This window comes from Eulemur rufifrons, chromosome 15 (assembly GCF_041146395.1).
Source record: "Eulemur rufifrons isolate Redbay chromosome 15, OSU_ERuf_1, whole genome shotgun sequence".
Classification (NCBI taxonomy): Eukaryota; Metazoa; Chordata; class Mammalia; order Primates; family Lemuridae; genus Eulemur; species Eulemur rufifrons.
The window spans coordinates 101,461,504-101,478,289 of record NC_090997.1 but is presented as its reverse complement, the minus strand read 5'-3'; the positions used below and the strand labels follow the sequence as shown (position 1 = coordinate 101,478,289).

At 47.9% G+C, this 16,786-nt stretch overlaps 1 protein-coding gene across 2 annotated transcripts in view; it reads right to left on the bottom strand.

The window, feature by feature from the left end:
• The window catches only part of SYTL3 (synaptotagmin like 3), a 72,351-nt gene that overhangs the window by 13,957 nt on the left and 41,608 nt on the right, over positions 1-16,786 (bottom strand). The window contains exons 7-8 of one of the 2 annotated variants that reach the window (XM_069488065.1): positions 16,424-16,548; positions 9,678-9,812 (exon numbers count right to left, since the gene is read on the bottom strand). In XM_069488065.1, coding sequence (XP_069344166.1) covers positions 9,678-9,812; positions 16,424-16,548 — 260 coding nt within the window. The remainder of the gene's footprint in view (positions 1-9,677; positions 9,813-16,423; positions 16,549-16,786) is intronic. The other variant, XM_069488066.1, reaches the window with a different exon arrangement.

Here is a 16,786-nt window from a genome sequence, read left to right as displayed (position 1 = left end):
CTCAACTGTTAAATTGTAAAACAATTTAAAATTTTTACACACTGGAAAAGGCACAGAATGGTAAGACAGCGTGAATGAGTGAGGTGTCAGAACTGAAGACGGGAGAGAATGGGTAGCAGAGCTTGGCAAGAGGTGTGAGCTGCCTGGGAGAAGAACCAGGAAGATCAACGGAGGTGCTAGAAAATTCTGAGAACTAAAATGCCATTCATCATGGGACTTTGCTTCAGGCTATGCCAGGCTAAACTGTATTACACCAACTTTGCTGCCAAGAACAATCAGAAAGTTGAATCAAACCACCAAATGAATTGTTTTAAGACACTGTATAGCAACTAAGACGGCCAGGACGTAAGTGTCCAAGATGCTACAGAGAAGAGAAGCACATTGACTGAGGCTGACATCCTGTTGCCCCGTGAGGCATTTGTCCAGAGTAAGCAACACGGGGCAGCGCAGGGCTGGAAGGCCAAGAAGTCAATTTAAATGAAATAGCTCAGAGACTCCAGAGCTGAGCAAAGTGTTTAACAGTTTGACGGGGCTGGGAGACAAAACTTAGCATTCCAGGCCACGAAGCCTTGCAGAACTTGAGCTAAGTTCCTGAGCAAAGAGAAATACACCAAAGTGAGAGAGATACGAGATGCTGCTTTTCCCTCAAGCTGTTTGTTGAACCCTTCAGAAGCTGTGGCCGAGACGCCGAGAAGCTTAAGAATGCTTTTGGAAGTTTCAACATACTAGAGAGAAAAATTGGAGTTCGGGCTTACCACGGAGAAGGGGCTTGGTAAATATCTAGACTTTCAGTTGGGACCCCTCAAAGGCTTTCTTACTAGGAAGAAGAGTCAACTGGAAATGGACCAGTTCTCAAAAACCAAAACCCAACTTTCAATTAGCTCAACCCCAGACTGGATAAAGACTATTTGACTCAGCTCCAGTTGTCTGCTGAAAGCAAAAGTATATTGTCTATGAAGGAAGATAACATCTTTCTGAGTCTCAAGTTTTTCATATATCCATGTCTAGTATTCAATAAAAAACTGCCATGTGTACCAGGATTAAAAGTAACCAACTGTTGCAGTTTTCTTAGGACTAAGGAATTTCCTTGGATGCAGGACTTGAAATGCTAAAACCAGGAGAGTCTTGGGTGAACCAGGATTATTGGTCATCCTAAATTCGTACGATCTAGGAATAAGTGACCAAAAACAGAGGGGAAAAAAACCACAATACTAACAGACCCACAGATGACCCAAATAACGGCATTACAAGACATGAACTATAAAATAATTGTGATTAGTATGGTTAAGAAAATATACGACAAGAAGAAGAATTTCTTCAGAGAACTAGAATCTATAGTAAAGAATCAGATATAAACTAAGGCCTAAAAATTAAGGTAACTGAAATTAAGAACTCTACAAATTAATTTAACATAAGATCAGACATAGCTGAAGAGAGGATTGGTAAACTGGAAAATGAGTCAATAGAAAGCATCTAGAGTGGAGCACAGAGAAAAAGATGAATAGAAAGTAAACAGTGTAGGCCGGGCGCGGTGGCTCACGCCTGTAATCCTAGCACTCTGGGAGGCCGAGGTGGGCGGATCGTTTGAGCTCAGGAGTTCGAGACCAGCCTGAGCAAGAGCGAGACCCCATCTCTACTAAAAATAGAAAGAAATTATATAGACAGCTAAATATATATAGAAAAAATTAGCCGGGCATGGTGGCGCATGCCTGTAGTCCCAGCTACTCGGGAGGCTGAGGCAGTAGGATCGCTTGAGCCCAGGAGTTTGAGGTTGCTGTGAGCTAGGCTAACGCCACGGCACTCACTCTAGCCTGGGCAACAGAGTGAGACTCTGTCTCAAAAAAAAAAAAAAAAAAAAAAAAAAGAAAGTAAACAGTGTAAGAGAAATATAATGAAAAAATTATAATGTAAGTTTGGAGTGTCACATAGAGAAAAAATGGGCAGAAGGTATATCTGAAGAGATAATGGCTAAGAATTTTTCAAGACTAATAAGAGGTGATAAACCACAGATTAAAGAGGAAAAATATTTTTAAAAAATAAAACTACACACAGGGACATCATAATAAAATTGCTGAAAAATCAAAGACAAATTCTTAAAGGCAGAAAAAAAAGGATCTATCGCCTTTGATCAAGGAAACAATAAGATTTAGCCAGTTGATTTCCCAAGAGAAATGGTAGAAGCCAGAAGACTTGATTAATCCAAAAAGAGTCATGAAAAGGAGTGGGGTGGAGAGAGTAACACAAAGCAGGAGGAAAAGACAGACCACAAATAGATAAAAGAAAAAATAGAAAACAAGTAGATGAGATAGTAGATTTAAACCAAAATATATTAGTAATTACAACAGAACAGACAACATGCTGTGACTGAATTTAAAAATATCTGACTATCTGTATCTAGATGAGACGCAGCTGAAATACACATGTACAGAAAGGCAGCAAGCAGAGGAAGCTTCCTTTGGGGGTTAAGGGGGGAAAAGCCAGACTGGGTTGGTGAACATGCGAGTAGGAGTAGAAAACACAGGAATGCCAAGTGCAGAGGACCCTGACAAGGTTAGCTTGGGAAAGAGAGAAAAATGGTAGCTGGAGGCGGGTGAAAAGTTGAGTGAGAGTGTTTTGTCTCAATTTGTTTTATTTTGTTAAAAGAGACTTGAATGTGTTTAAGGCTGGTGGGAAGGATCCAAGTGAGGAAAGGTCGAGTCTATGAGAGAGACGAGGAATACATAGTAGAACAACGTACAGAGACGCAGGGGCTGGGGGCATCCAAAGTGTCACTGGGGAATTGGCGTCTTCCACTGTGGGTGGGGAAAGGAGAGTCGGCTGGGTGCAAATGTAGGTAGGTTAATTTTGGCATCAAGAGGATTAGAAAATCCAACCCGATTCTTTTTTCTTTTCTTTTCTTTTCTTTTCTCTCTTGGTACGTACAACAGGGAGATTGGTTTGCTGAGAGTGAGGAGGAAAAGTGGGTTGAGAAGACTGGAGAAGGTGTGAAATGGTTGTGTGGGAGCAGAGAACTGAGTTCACTAGACACGTCAGGACTGCCGGGCAGTGTGGGGTGCACCTGGAGCTGGTGACACGACAGGGCGACTTCATCCCTGGGATGTGCGTGTGAGCGCGCTGGGATCCGGCTGCCCTGTTGGGTGCCTTGTTCCCGGGGGCCCGGCTGTGCAGGTACAGGTGTGAAGGTGCACAGCCGTGCGCATCCAGGTTGGCGCCCAGAGTTATAAAGCACCGGGAAGCGCTGTACTTACTCATCCTTCATTTTAAGTAGATGAACAAGGGTCAAGGCAGGTTGAGGCACACCCAAAACTGCACTGCAAATCAGCAGAGCTGGAAGTGGACCTGGGCTCCTAATTCGTTGGGCCATAATTTACAGTGTTGTCTCTGAGTAGTAACTGCTGTGTCTGCTCAGCGGGGAGGGGGCAGGATCCACCCTCAGATGCTTAAAGCCGAGCAGAGCCCATCCTCCGGTCACCTGTGTCCCTCCGAGATGCCTTCGGGCAGGGATCCTGCCTCCGCTCTCCTTAGAGCCAGAACAGAGCCTTTGAGCAAGTTCGAACTCTAAGCCAAGCAAAAGGTTCTGGCCCAGAAGAGCAACTAGGAATTTGGCTCAACTTTTATTAAAGTCATCAGCGCTATTTGGGCTTGAAAGAAAAGTTAGTCTGGGTGAAAGCAAAGGAGAACCACCCGGGTAGGCAGGGCACCTTCTTGCCAGTGACCTCCTCTGAAGGACACAGATGTATCTACGGCCACGGCAAGCAGAGCCCCAGGCCCTTTATTGGACAAGGGCAGAAAACTGGGAGTCAGACGAAACCACAGCTGTTCTGAAGAACAGTAACTCCTGATCCTCTAGAACACTCTGAGAACATGACTGCAAAGTGATCAAAGCAATGCGCAGTGGTGCCAGGCAGGTTTCAGCCCCGGCCCGACACTGAGTGGCTGTGTGGTCTGGAGCAAGTTTCGTACCCTCTGCAGCCTGTTTCCTCGTCTGTAAAAGTGGGATCCATTCCATAGAGTCACGATGAGGCTCAGTTAGTTCACGCATGCAAAAAGACAGAACCGCGCCTGTGCGTGGTAAGCATAGTGTTTCTTCACCTTTTGAAAATGCCACAAAATGTGCTGCCCTTTGTAAGCTAAGCAAATCGTTTCCTTTGTTTTCCCTTCTTTCTCCTTTTGTCCTTTTTACTGTGAAATGTGTAATATATAAAAGAGTAGGTATAATGCAAAGGTATAAAAATATTTACAAAGTTAACATTCATGTGGCCCCCCTCAGTGTAAGAAAAATGACTTCACTCTCATTCCTATCCCTGAGTAAACGCTGTTTCAAAATTGTCTGCTAATCATCCTTGCTTTTGATGGTTTTATTATTATTATTATTTATTTTACAGATGGGGGCCTCACTCTGTCACCCAGGCTGGAGCACAGTGGTGTGATCGTAACTCACTGTAACCTCCAATTTCAGGCTTAAGCAATGCTCCTGCCTCAGCCTCCCAAAGTGCTGGGACTACAGGCGTGAGCCACTGCACCCGGCCAAGTTTTATTACGTATGTATATCTTCCCCAAACAATATACTGCCTGATTTGGGATTTTTTACAATTAGAATCATGCTGCATGCATATTCTCTGCAACTCCACAACTTACTTTCTCTTGACATTTTGATTGTTGCCAATTTTTCAAAATCAAAACAATTATAAATAATGCTACCCTGAACATCTATATATGCACATTTTGGGCAACATTCATGATAATTTTTAAGGAATATTTCCTGCAACTGAAATTACTGGATTAAAGAGAACATATATTTTGCGAAGGCTTTTTGATATATATTGCTAATTGCCCTCCAGAAAAGGTAAACACTTTCTGTTCACCCCAGCAGTTGGTAAGAATGCCTGCCGCGCCATGTCCTTGCCAACACTGAGCTGTATTAAATTTACTGAAGTGGTCCCAAAATAGCAGCTTGCTTTAATTCTGCACTGATTTGAATTCTTGGGAGGTTGAATGATTCTCCCTGTTTATCTGTTTGTATTAATATTTTTATAATGAGTGAACATTTAATAAGGTTATTCTAGCCCCAGTTCCTCGTTTCTCAGACAATGTAAACATCTCTCAGAAGGATAGGCAACATCTTTGGGTGAGAAGCAATAATCAGTTATTTGTTTGGTGGGAGTTTAATTTCCTCAAGCACACACTGCTTTGGTCTAAAAGGAACAGGTTACAATTAAATGCATAATGATTCAATCTCACAATCACAGATTTTAAGGGCACAAATCAGAGAAGACTGTAGAAAAATGGATGCGAACAGAGAGCCCTGCTGCCTTTGCACTATGACTTAGAGGAACCATCCTGAGAAGCAAAGAAACTAAGACAGACTCACTCCTCCCACCTCTCCCTGACCCAGTCCCAGCCCCTAACTCCTCAAGGTTTACTAGGTGCGCCTCAGCCCCAAGCAGGTGACACTAGACCGCGTGGCATGGGGCAGGAAAACCTCTCAATGTAAGAGTTCAACCAACCCTGCAGGGTAGCACAAGAAGCCCGGGTGTTGGCTCCCAGGGCCCCGAGTTGGATCAGCATTCTCCACTCCCGGGACCTTGGCAAGTCACTTAATCTCAGGTTCCTCATTTGTGAGATGGGATAATATCTTCCGTGAAAGATCGTGGTGAGAATGACTGAGATGTGAAGCGTCCACAACAGGCTTTCAGTAAACCACAGCTCCGATTAGGATCAATCCAATCACTGAACAAATATGTATCAAGACCATTTAACTGTCAGGCACAGCTCAAGGCACTTGGGAATCCCAGTCTAGTGGGGAGGGGGGATAGAAAATACCCAACAGATAAGCCAATTCCAAGCATCAGGAAGGTGATGAGAACAATGGATAAACAGAGCATGGAAGGGAGAATGGGATGGGGGCACCTCCCTGGGGGGCAGCTTGGAGCAAAGACTTGAAGGGAGGGAGTGTGTGAATTCGCGATGTCTGGAGAGGGACCAGTGCAGAAACGCCGGGGATCAGGATGTGTCTGGGCCTCCAGGACCAGCGAGCTGCTCGTGGTTGAGTGGAGTGAGCAAGGGGGAGGGCGGGGGCAGGTCCCTCAGGACCCCCGGACCATCAGGGGCGGATCCTAGCCCATGTATGTGGCTACGTGTCCATTTCTGAAACCACAAAGACATGATCCTGGCCCCTGAAGTAGCTTAGAGTCCAATCTAGTGGGACTCTGGGCAGATCAGGGAAAACTGCCCCATTGGCTCTTTTGGAAATTGCAGCCTCAGCTCCCCGTCAGCCTTGACTGACCCCAACACCGGCTCAGACTGGCTGGACTCCTTGGTGCGCCCCCATCACCCGGGTGGGGGCAAACCTTCAGGCGGGCCTTGGAGAAGCCTCCCTGGGGCCACTCTTTGCGCTGTGTCATACCCATCTCAGGGTTCAACCCTTGGAGAGAAGATTCTGGAGCCACCCTTGCATGCCTCACCCTCAGGGAAGCGTTGGCTCAGGCTGTCCCTCTGTCTGAACTGTTCTCACCTATAAACGCCACCTTGTCATGAGGGAAGGTGCTAAGCTGTGCTGAGGTGCAAGCTCTCTGAAACAGCCTGGCAGGGCCACCACAGGCTGCAAAGCTCACTGCTTCGGTTTCTCAAATGAGAAGGGCGTCCAGGAAGCAGAGGGTCAGGGCTCGCTAGGGTCTGAATATGTGCGCCCCAAATTCATGTGTCGAAACCGTCACCTCCAAGGCAATGATATTAGGAGGTGGGGCCTTTGTTAGATCATGAGGGTGGAGCCTCCTGAACGTGGGTACTGACTTCTTAAAAGAGGCCCAAGGCAGCTGCCTGTCCCTTCTACCTGTGAGGACACAGAGAAAAGGCATCATCTTTGACTAGGAAATGGGCCCTCACCAGACATCAATTCTGCCAGCACCTTAGTCTTGGACTTGCAGCCTCCAGAACTGTGAGAAGTAAGTTTCTGTGGTTTACAAGCCACCCGGGCTATGGTATTCTGTTATAGCAGCCCAGATGGACTAAGATGGGCCTCAGCAGTCAGAGATGTGGGTCCTGGCTCTGCTGTGTGAGCGGGGGTAGGGGCTGCACTCGGCAGGGAGCCGCGAGGGTTCCACGAGGGGACGAGGGGACGTGTGTGAACGGCATTTGTGCTTGAGAGCCGTGTGGGTCCACAGGCCCATTTGGGAACTGGATGAAAACAACGTTCTTCCCAGGATAGTGCACCGAGGCACGTGCCCAGAACATCTTGGACGCTGTTCCAGAGAACCCCAGGAGAAGAGCTTGTACTCCAGGCGCTACTTAATGCACAATAGTAGGATCCAGACCGACGCATCCAACAGAAACGCAATGTCAGCCAAATACATGATTCAAAATTCTCCAGTAGCCACATTAAAAAAAGAGGAATAAGTGAAAATAATTTTAATAGTATATTTTAATAATCTAGTATATCCAAAATGCTATGTCAATATGTATCAAAGTAAAAATTATTAATGAGATATTTCACCTTTTCATACTAAAGTCTTCAAAATCCAGGGTGGACTTTACACTCACGGAATATCTGGATTCAGACTTGCCGTGCTTTGAGTGCTCAGTAGCCACTTGGGACTGACGGCCCCTGCGTTGGGCAGCAAAGCCCTAAACTGCTCAAGAATCCGTAACAAGTTACTCATTTTACTCAAGGTTTGAAACTGCCAGGGCCCGACTAGTGTTTCTCAAACCTGACTGTGCATGGAAACTACTGGCTTGTTCAGGTACACACGGCACTCCGTGGGCCTGTGGCAGGCCTGAAATTCGTCGTCCTGACAAGCTCCCAGGTGACGTCAGTGCTCCCGAGGCCAGAGCAGTGGCCTCGAGGGAGGCGGGGCACCCACGGAAGCTGGTGAAGGGCTGGATGGGGCCCTAGTGGGTTGAGTCGTGGTGCCAGCTGCCCTTCTTCAATGCTTGGTCTGGCCGCTTCTGCCACAACCTGTGCATGCTCCACACACGTTCACACACATGGAGAAGTGCAAGACTGTAACGCCAAGCACCATTTTACATAAAAACACAACCAGCCCGAGGCGTGGACTGGTTAAAGGACCTGCTCTGGATCCCAGTCCTTGCCACTGGAGGAGCTGGAATGTGAACCAAAAAGTCAGCTTCTAGAGACTGGGTTCTTTTTTTTTTTTTTTTTAAATAGATTTAGGGGGTACAAGCACAGTTATGTTACGTTGATATTTTGTGTAGTGGTGAAGTCTGGGCTTTTGGTGTACCCCACCCCTTAGCCAAACAGTACACACTGTACCCAACAGGCTGGGTCCTTACACTGTAGTGCACCATGGAACGCATGCACTCATCGAATTCTCAACGCATTCTGGTAAAATAAAAAGAACCTTGATGCCCGTTTCCCTGATGAGGACTCTGCAGTCTAGAGTTTTCGCGATTGTCTAAAATCATATAGTAACTAAAAGAACCATGACTGTTGCTATAGTTTGAATGTTTATGTCCCCTCCAAAATTCACGTGTTGAAATGTAATTGTCAATGTGAGGCCTTTAGGAGGTGATTAAGTCATGAGAACGAAGCCCTAGTGAATGGAATGAAGACCTGTATGAGGGAGGCCTGGCACAGCATTTGGCCCTCTCGCCCTCCCAGCCCTCCCGCCAAGTGAGGACCGTTAGATGCAGCCACCTAGGAGGGACGGGTCTTTGCCAGACACCAATCTTGCTGGCGCCTTGATCTTGGACTTCACAGCCTCCAGAACCAAGAGAAACATTCTTTTGTTTATAAAGTACTCAGCCCGTGGCATTCAGTTATTGCAGCACAAACGGATAAGACAACTATTAATTGAGGCCTCAAGACCCCTCATCCAGGGCTCCAGCTACTATACCATGTGTCACAATTCTAGGCATAAAGTAAGCATTCAATTAACGTTTTTAAATAAATGAATGAATGAAAATACCTGCCTATACACAGAGAATACATTTTAAACATCACAAAGCAATCTTGGAAAAGAAGAACCAAGTCGGAGGACTTACACCATCCAACTTCAGGACTTACTGCAAAGCTACAGTACTCAAGACGGCAGGGTCTAGGCATGAGCACGAAGAGACAGGTGGAACGGAACAGAAAGCCGAGCAAAGACCCACACTTATGCGGCCACTTGGTTTGCAACGAAGACACCAAAATTCACTGGGGGAAATGATAGCCTTTTTCACACAAATAGTACCAAATTAACTAAATATCCATATAGAAAAAAATGAGCCTCAATCTCCACCTTACACCATTCACAAATGATGATAACATAATAATTAGCTGCAGCACAGACCTAAACATAAAAGTTAAACTTTTAAAAGCTTCTAGATGAACACACAGGAGAACATCTGCACAGCTTGTGGATGGACAAGACACAGAAATAATCATGAAAGAAAAATTTTTTTAATTAGACTTTATCAAAATTAAAAACACCAAAAAATCAAAAGACTATTTTGTTATTAATTCCTCTATGTATGAAAATGTTCACAAGATGTTGTAAAAAAGAAAGACCACCCTCAAAGCACAGCAAGTGTTTTTCCAGCTCCAGATCTAAATAAAACATCCTTTCCAAGCTCTATTGACACGTTTCACTTTATCTCAAGACAACAGCTCATTCCTCCGTCTACCTGCATCGTGACAACCCTGCTCCACGTGCTGAGCACACTGGGATGAGACTCACGTGTCTCGAGCCTCCAGAGAACGACCTGCCGGGCGTGGGACTGGCGGAGAGATGCCCTTGCTTCACGACAGGGAGAGTAGCATATCTGGGGTCCTCTTGCTGGAGAGGCTTCAGAACGTCTGCTGCGGTGACCTTCTGGAGAAGGAAAAACGAAATTAATATCATAGCCTGCATCCCAGCTTGGTTTTGTTCAGCACACACAGCCCGCACCCACCACTTGATAACATGCCAACTCCTGGTTGCTGAGCAGGACGCACTTCTGTCTGGATAAAGGCACCCACCCCTCGGGGCCCAGGGGCAGACACCAGCCAGTTTTGTCACGAACAGTGATGGGTGGGTTACTTAGGGATGAGTAAAAGTTTTAACAAAGTCCAGATTTTAGCCTTAATAATGATCCTGGCGTTTAATCAAGTGAAATATAGTAGCAGCTTGATAAGCGGAGTTTTAGCTCTAACATGCTCATAGAAAGGGAAAAATCAAAATATGTTTCTACATCTCATAAAAATACTTTGCTAACAGTGGACACTTCTATAATATATACAGTTATAGGTTATAGTGACTGCCATATCAGAAAGCATAGCTGTACCCGTTACAGAAGGGTTAGCTGAGAGAGTAAATGAAAGAAAGGACTACCCCCGACGCACGAATATCACTCCTGCTCTCAACCTCCACAACACCCACTCACCTCCACAGGCGCTTGCTGAGCAGCACTATACTGAATCCCCCACTGAGTCCTGGGGGGGAGGGGGGAGGAGGGGGGGGAGACGCAATGTCTGCTCTCCAGGGACTCCCCAGGTAGTAAAAGAGAAACACACCATTAACACGGAGGCACCAGCCAAGTCCACGGGGAAGAGGGGAGGGAGTGTTTATTCAGGGTGGGAGCATCCGGGGCGATCTTCAGCAGGGCTGTGACCTGAGGGGTGCTGAAGGCTGGCAGGGGTCACCCAAGAGGTGTGGTGCCCCAACTAGAGCAGCCGACACGATGGCTGAGAAAGAAGCACGTCCCTAGGCCTGCAGAGACTCGAGAGGCCAGGATGCAGAGACAGGGTGAGATCTGGAGCGGGCAGGGGTGTGTGGGGTGTCCAAGGGGACACTAAACGTGGGCAGAGACCCCCACACCAAAGCCGCAGTGAAGGAGACCAAGGGTAGGCGAGCCAGCAGCTCCGAAGGGAGGATTTCGAGAAGGAAGGGTGTTCCAAAAGGAGAAAAAAGTATGAAGAAAAGCTTAGCTGAAATTAAAGGAATGCAAAATTTAAAACATTACCCATTAAACTGGCCAATATTGACACTAAAAGTATAAAGTTCAGTTGTATAAGGTGGGAACGGTTCTGGAGACAGATGGTGGAGATGGCGGCACGTCACGAGTGTGACGCCACCAGACTGTACCTTCAAAATGGCCGAGATGGCGAATTCCATGTTATTTTATTACGATAAAAACACGGAGGCGGGAAAAGGTTACAGCGGAGCATCGGCAAGTGCTGGACCGTGGTGACGGCACCGCCAGTGGCCGTGTAAACCGCGTCACCCTCAGAGGAGGGCAACGTGGTAGCGGGGTTAAAAGCCCTAAAAGTAGCTGTTAAAAATGACAAAATATCTGTATTGGCACGGAAAGAATTAAAACATAAAGTTAGGTTTTTTCCAAAAGCAATGGCATGGTACGTGGTAACGTGACACTTCTGTTAAGTGAGTGTCTGTGTGTACACCAAGTGTCTCGCTGGGGCTAACGTGCACACTTCCTCTCCTCCTACTCCTCCTCCTCCTCTATGCTTCCTAAATTTTCAGTAGCAGTAGGCGTAGGTCTCATTATAAAGCAAAGCAATAAAATCATTTTTTAGAGAAGACAATGGACGTCACCACGCCAAATGGGACAGCACATGGCGGAGGGCAAGGCTGACCGGCGGCCACCCGCCTTGTCCATCAGGGCGTCCTTGGGGAGTTCCAGAGGCTGGACCACGAGTGCTTCAAGGACAGGGAATCAGAAGTGCCCAGCAGGGAGGGCAAGAAGAGCCAGGGTAGACACCAGGCCTCCAGGAATCCTGCCCACAAAGATGCAAATGGAAGAGCAACTTGACCAGGAAACCTTCAAAAGATGTTGCTTTTATTTTCTGGGGTTAGGAAGATCGGGGCCTATTTGTAGGCTGAGGAGAAAGGGGCAGAGGGGGAGAGGTCGAGGCCGTGGGTGAGCGAAGAGGAAAGAGGGAGGTGCCCAGCAAGGCTGCCCTCCTCGGCGGGGCCGTGGGGCATGAGGAAGATCCAGGGCAGTGTGCGAGGAAACTGATACACAGTCAGACAGGGACAGAAAGAATAAAATGGAGATAAACATTAATATAAAGCCTTGTGCCTCCTAGGTGTTTACTATGGACTGAATTTTGTCCCCCAAATCCCCATGTTGAAGCCCTGGCTCCAGTGTGACAGTATCTGGAGAGGGGGACTTTGGGAGGTAATTGGGGTTAGGGGAACCGAGGGTGGGGTCTTCTCTGTAGGAATGAGAGGATTAGTGCCCTTGTAGGAAGTGACATCAGTGAGCCCACTTCCTAACCCATGCCCGTGTCAGGACACAGCAAGGAGGCAGCTGCCTACAAGTCAGGAAAAGGCCCCCGCCGGACCCTCCACTTCCTGGCACCCTGACCTCAGACTTCAGAACTGTGATAAAATAAATGTCAGTTGTTGAAGCCAGCTAGTCTACGGCATTTTGTTATGGAGCCAGAGATGACGCATATAGTTTTTATTATAGACTTAATTATATTTTTTGAATCATAACCAAACTGATGGCAGAAAGTTCCAAAAAGGAAGAGAACTATCTTTGCAATGGTAATTACACAGCAGGTCGAATTCAGGGCCAGGGAAGGACATGCTGCTCAGTATGTCAGGACTCTGGGAAATCTTGAATGAAGCTTAAATACAAACATGTAAAAATTATTAGAAAAGTCAATACTATTCTGAAAGACATACCTATTTTGATGGACTTAGGAATCTAACTTGAAATTGTGTGTGTGCAACTCTTCCCTGGTACGTTCCAAAGGGCTGGGTTGACGGTGTGAGGGTCGGTGCCTACTCGAGGCACTGAGACCCAAACGGCTGCTCATCCATGTCGTTGGCACAGGCATTTTTTTTCTGCTGTGACTTTTAATGAACTTCAATAACTAGCTTGTCCAGCTTACAGAGAAAGATATTTGCCCTGAATAAGGTCTACTCTGCAAAGATTTATTAAGTTTAACATTATATGCAGAGGCTTGAGAAATGTTAGGTTTCATTCAATCAAATTACAGATTCTCTGGAACCAAGCAATACGTGTATTTGGGATTTTTGCTGATGTTAAGTAAGATCACAAAGAAATAAGAGAAGGAAGAACAACCGCTACCACCTCCGAGACTCCATCTCAGGGCTGTCTTTCAACGTAAAGCCCGACTCAGGTGTAACTTGGCTGGGCCATAAGACGTGCTCTGAGCAACGGCAAATCCCACCTGCAAAGCAGCCCGCCACCCGCCCTTAGATCTGAGGACAAAGGGTTAAACAGTGGGAAACAAATGCTGTCCCTCTCCTCTCCCTGCTCAGCCTTTGGGGTGCAGCCAGCAGGCGGGGCAAGAGAAGACGTGGGGAAGGTGAGTGCTGGGTGGGGGCTGCCTCCTTAGATTTCAGGCATCTGTGGGGAGAGCTTCCCGTGACACAGAGGAGAGCAGAATGAGACAAAGTCATCCTTCTCCACCTCTGTCCTCGACCCCTGCCCAGGGACAGCCCCTTCTGACAGTGCCTCCTTCCTGTTAGCAGGTGCATGTTTTTAAGGCCAATAGAGATCAAGCACCCATTCACAAGATGTCCAGTAAAATCCCACTGGGATGCACACGAGAGGAGAGGTAAGGAGAATTCACTTCTTGAAGAATCCTGGCCAGAGGCTTACGTGAGCATCTGTCTCTGCAGGAGCATTTTCAGAACATGTGGTTCAAACTTAAGGGTCAGGGAAGTGGCGTAGAAGAGATTTCGAGCTCTTTCCCCCGGTGACATCCCTAGTCATCACATGGATTCAAGTAAGTTACCTACTCCTGCGGCTCAGGGCAGCCACCTGCAAGGTGAGCACTGACATCCCTGCTTCTGAGAAGGGGCGCCACATGGCCTAACTGTTGGCAAGATGCCCCTAAGTGTTCTGACGAAACCAGGTGTGATGTCCGTGAGCTCACCAGCTAAGGCATGTGTAATTGCAGTCTGACGAATGTCCTACTTAAAGATACACTCCTTATATTTCAACCCAATAATTATTTAGCATTTATAGATCATGCCATGATTGCTGAGTACTGTGTAAACATCTGGGTAAACTGCTCCTAAAAATGGCCACATCCTCAATTAAGGTGGGAAGAGAGAAGGGCTGCAGAGAGTCACAAGCATGTCCTGCCAAGAGCACGGCAGTGAAGCGACACGCACGTCACAGGGCGTCTGCGTGAGTGGGGCTCTCACCTCTACCTGACCTCCCTTAGCCCACCAGGCAACCTGGGTGAGCGCAGGGCAGGCTCTGTGCCGAGCGCACGCAGCAGGGCAGCGGGCATGCCGAGGATGCCGTCATGTCATCCAGACGCCACAAGGTGAGCCTGTGGGTGCTTGGGGGCCTCACCTCACAGCACATCTCATCACAAATGGGACATGTGCCATGTCTCCCTCAGCGGGGTGGCGTGGGAGGTCTCTGGAGCTGGCTCTGCCTAGCTCTTGGTCACCTCTTTGTCCCAGTGTCCCCATCTTTAATGGGGACAGTAATAGCACGAACATCACAGGGTTGTTTTAAGGATTAAAAAGGTTAAATACCCATGAGGGCTTTACACCAAGAACAGCGCTGGGGATGTGGCTAACCCCTAGTCAATGTTATCACCTGGGTGGCCTCACCTGACCCAGAAGAGCAAGAGAATTACACTTCTAGAACCCCCTTCCTGAACACTTTTTCTGCAGTGGTTCCCATCTGTCCTCCTTACATGGATATAAAACGTGAGAATTTAGAATCCTTCAGACCTGAGTTCTGCTCCCTGCTCTGTATTTTATTCTCTAGGCAATACTGGACAAGTTGGTTAACCTCTCACTAAAACTCAATTCTCGATCTTTACCATGGGAGTAACATCTTTCTCAGGAATTTTGTAGGAACTGCGTGTGACAAAGTGTGTAAAAAATGCTGCTACCATGCCCAGAACACACTGCTTCATAAATGGACACTGTCTCCTTGAGCTGTTTCACTTAGGGAAAAGGAGTTGATTCCGGGACAGCAGTTAGCACGGCCCCTCCGTGGCCCGGGAAGCCAGTGGGAACTAACCTTTGTGCTTTAGAATTGCAAAGGCCTGCCAGACATGTTTCAGCTCCTCCAGACGCCTCACTCCTAAAGTGTGGTCTGAGGACCAGCAGCATCAACCTCACCTGGTCCCCAGGGCTCGCTAGACACACATCTGAGGCTCTGCGTCCCACGCCCGACCTGGATCTACAGATTTGCAACCTGCATTTTAACCAGAGCCCAAGTGACTCCCATACACCTGCACACTCGAAGGTTGAGAACTGCCTCAGAGCTCAGCCTCCAAACCAAGCCTGGGTAGGGTGGAGCCTCAGGCCACCACCTTCCTGGCTGTATAACCTCGGGCATGTGACTTAATCTCTCCGAGTTTCAGTTTCCCTAACCGTGAAATGGGGGGGCGGGGGGAGGCTACAGGCAATACCTACCTGATAGGGAAGTTACAAGAATAAAATGAGACAGCCCAGGTAAAGCTCGGAGAGCACGTAACAACAAATGCAGGCAATTTAGAAAACATATCTACACGGCAAATTAGATACTATATTATCTCACTGGATGTTTATAAACACTCTGTGCTGTGGGCAGAACAGGTGTTAATTACTATCATCTTCACTTTGCGGAGGGGCACAGGGCTGGGGTGGAGGGTAGTGCTGGAGGCAGGTGTGAAACCCCGACAGCACCTGTACCAGTCCCAGCAGGAGAGTGGGGCTGACCTCACACCCTCGCATAAAAGAGTCTGTCTGGGGACATCTCGAGTGGAGCCCACAGCCACAGAGAAGGGGTACCTGCCCCGTTCAGCTGACCAGGGCAACCCTGTAAACAACAGCTAGTGGCGCCTGCCAGCCAGGAGGGCACCTCAGCGAAACTAGAACCCAGGGTTTCTGGTTCTAAAGTCAGATTTCTCTCATGCCCTGGTGCATTTGCTTAAGGTCTGGTTCATCCTGGTGGAAAGCCGGAGTAACTCTTTCCCTAAAAGCCTTTATCAGGCGAGCTCTCTCCTGTGGTTCAGAGACCTGGGGAAAGAGTCCCCGTCATGCTTGAGCACGACTGTGCAGCATTTGTATTTGCAGTAGTTTCAATCAGAGACCTGCTCAGATTTTAACCAAAGATCACTGGTCTTGAATGGGAGCAGGAAGCCCTCTTAATCCTCGGTGAGGGACTGGCAGATCCCAGGAATAGCTCAGCAAGCGTCAGCCCTGCAGGATGCCCTTTGCCCTTGGTGTGGCCTTGAACCCAGCAGGGAGCCCAGGGGCCGGTGGTTAGGTCCAAGCCTTCCCTGCTCCGAACGGCTTTCCAGACCCATCTTGAACTCTGACCTTCCCTCAGCCAGGCCTGCCCAAATAGAGGAGCTTGTCATTACGTTTCTCTGACTGCTAAATGTTTTGCTACAAAACAAAAGGAAAAGGAAATCTACAGAGAAAATGGGCTGGAGAGCTCTGAAGAGACACATGAAGGTGACTGGCGCAGAGGCCTGGGGGGCCTCAGGTACCCTGGTGGTGACGTTGACAGCAGTGTCAGACTGGCTCCGTCTCTCCGTCCGGGCTACACACTGCCTGGGGCCCGTGGTCAGAAGATGCTTCTCAGAAGTCATGTCATTCTGGGACTTGGAGAGCTCTAAAAAACAAATACAAGGGATGACAGGGGGAACCCACAGCTTTGCAGAGACCTGCGGGAGCCTCTTCTGGGGACCCACAGCCCACGGACAGGGGGCCCAAGGTCCCAGGAGGGCAAAGTGCATGGAGGAGCAAAGGCAGCACGTGCCCCGTCAAGCATGGAGGGACCAGGAGGGTGACTCGACACTGGGCTGGACGCAGGAGAGGACTGGGTTCCTTCAGGGATTCCCCTGTGGTCA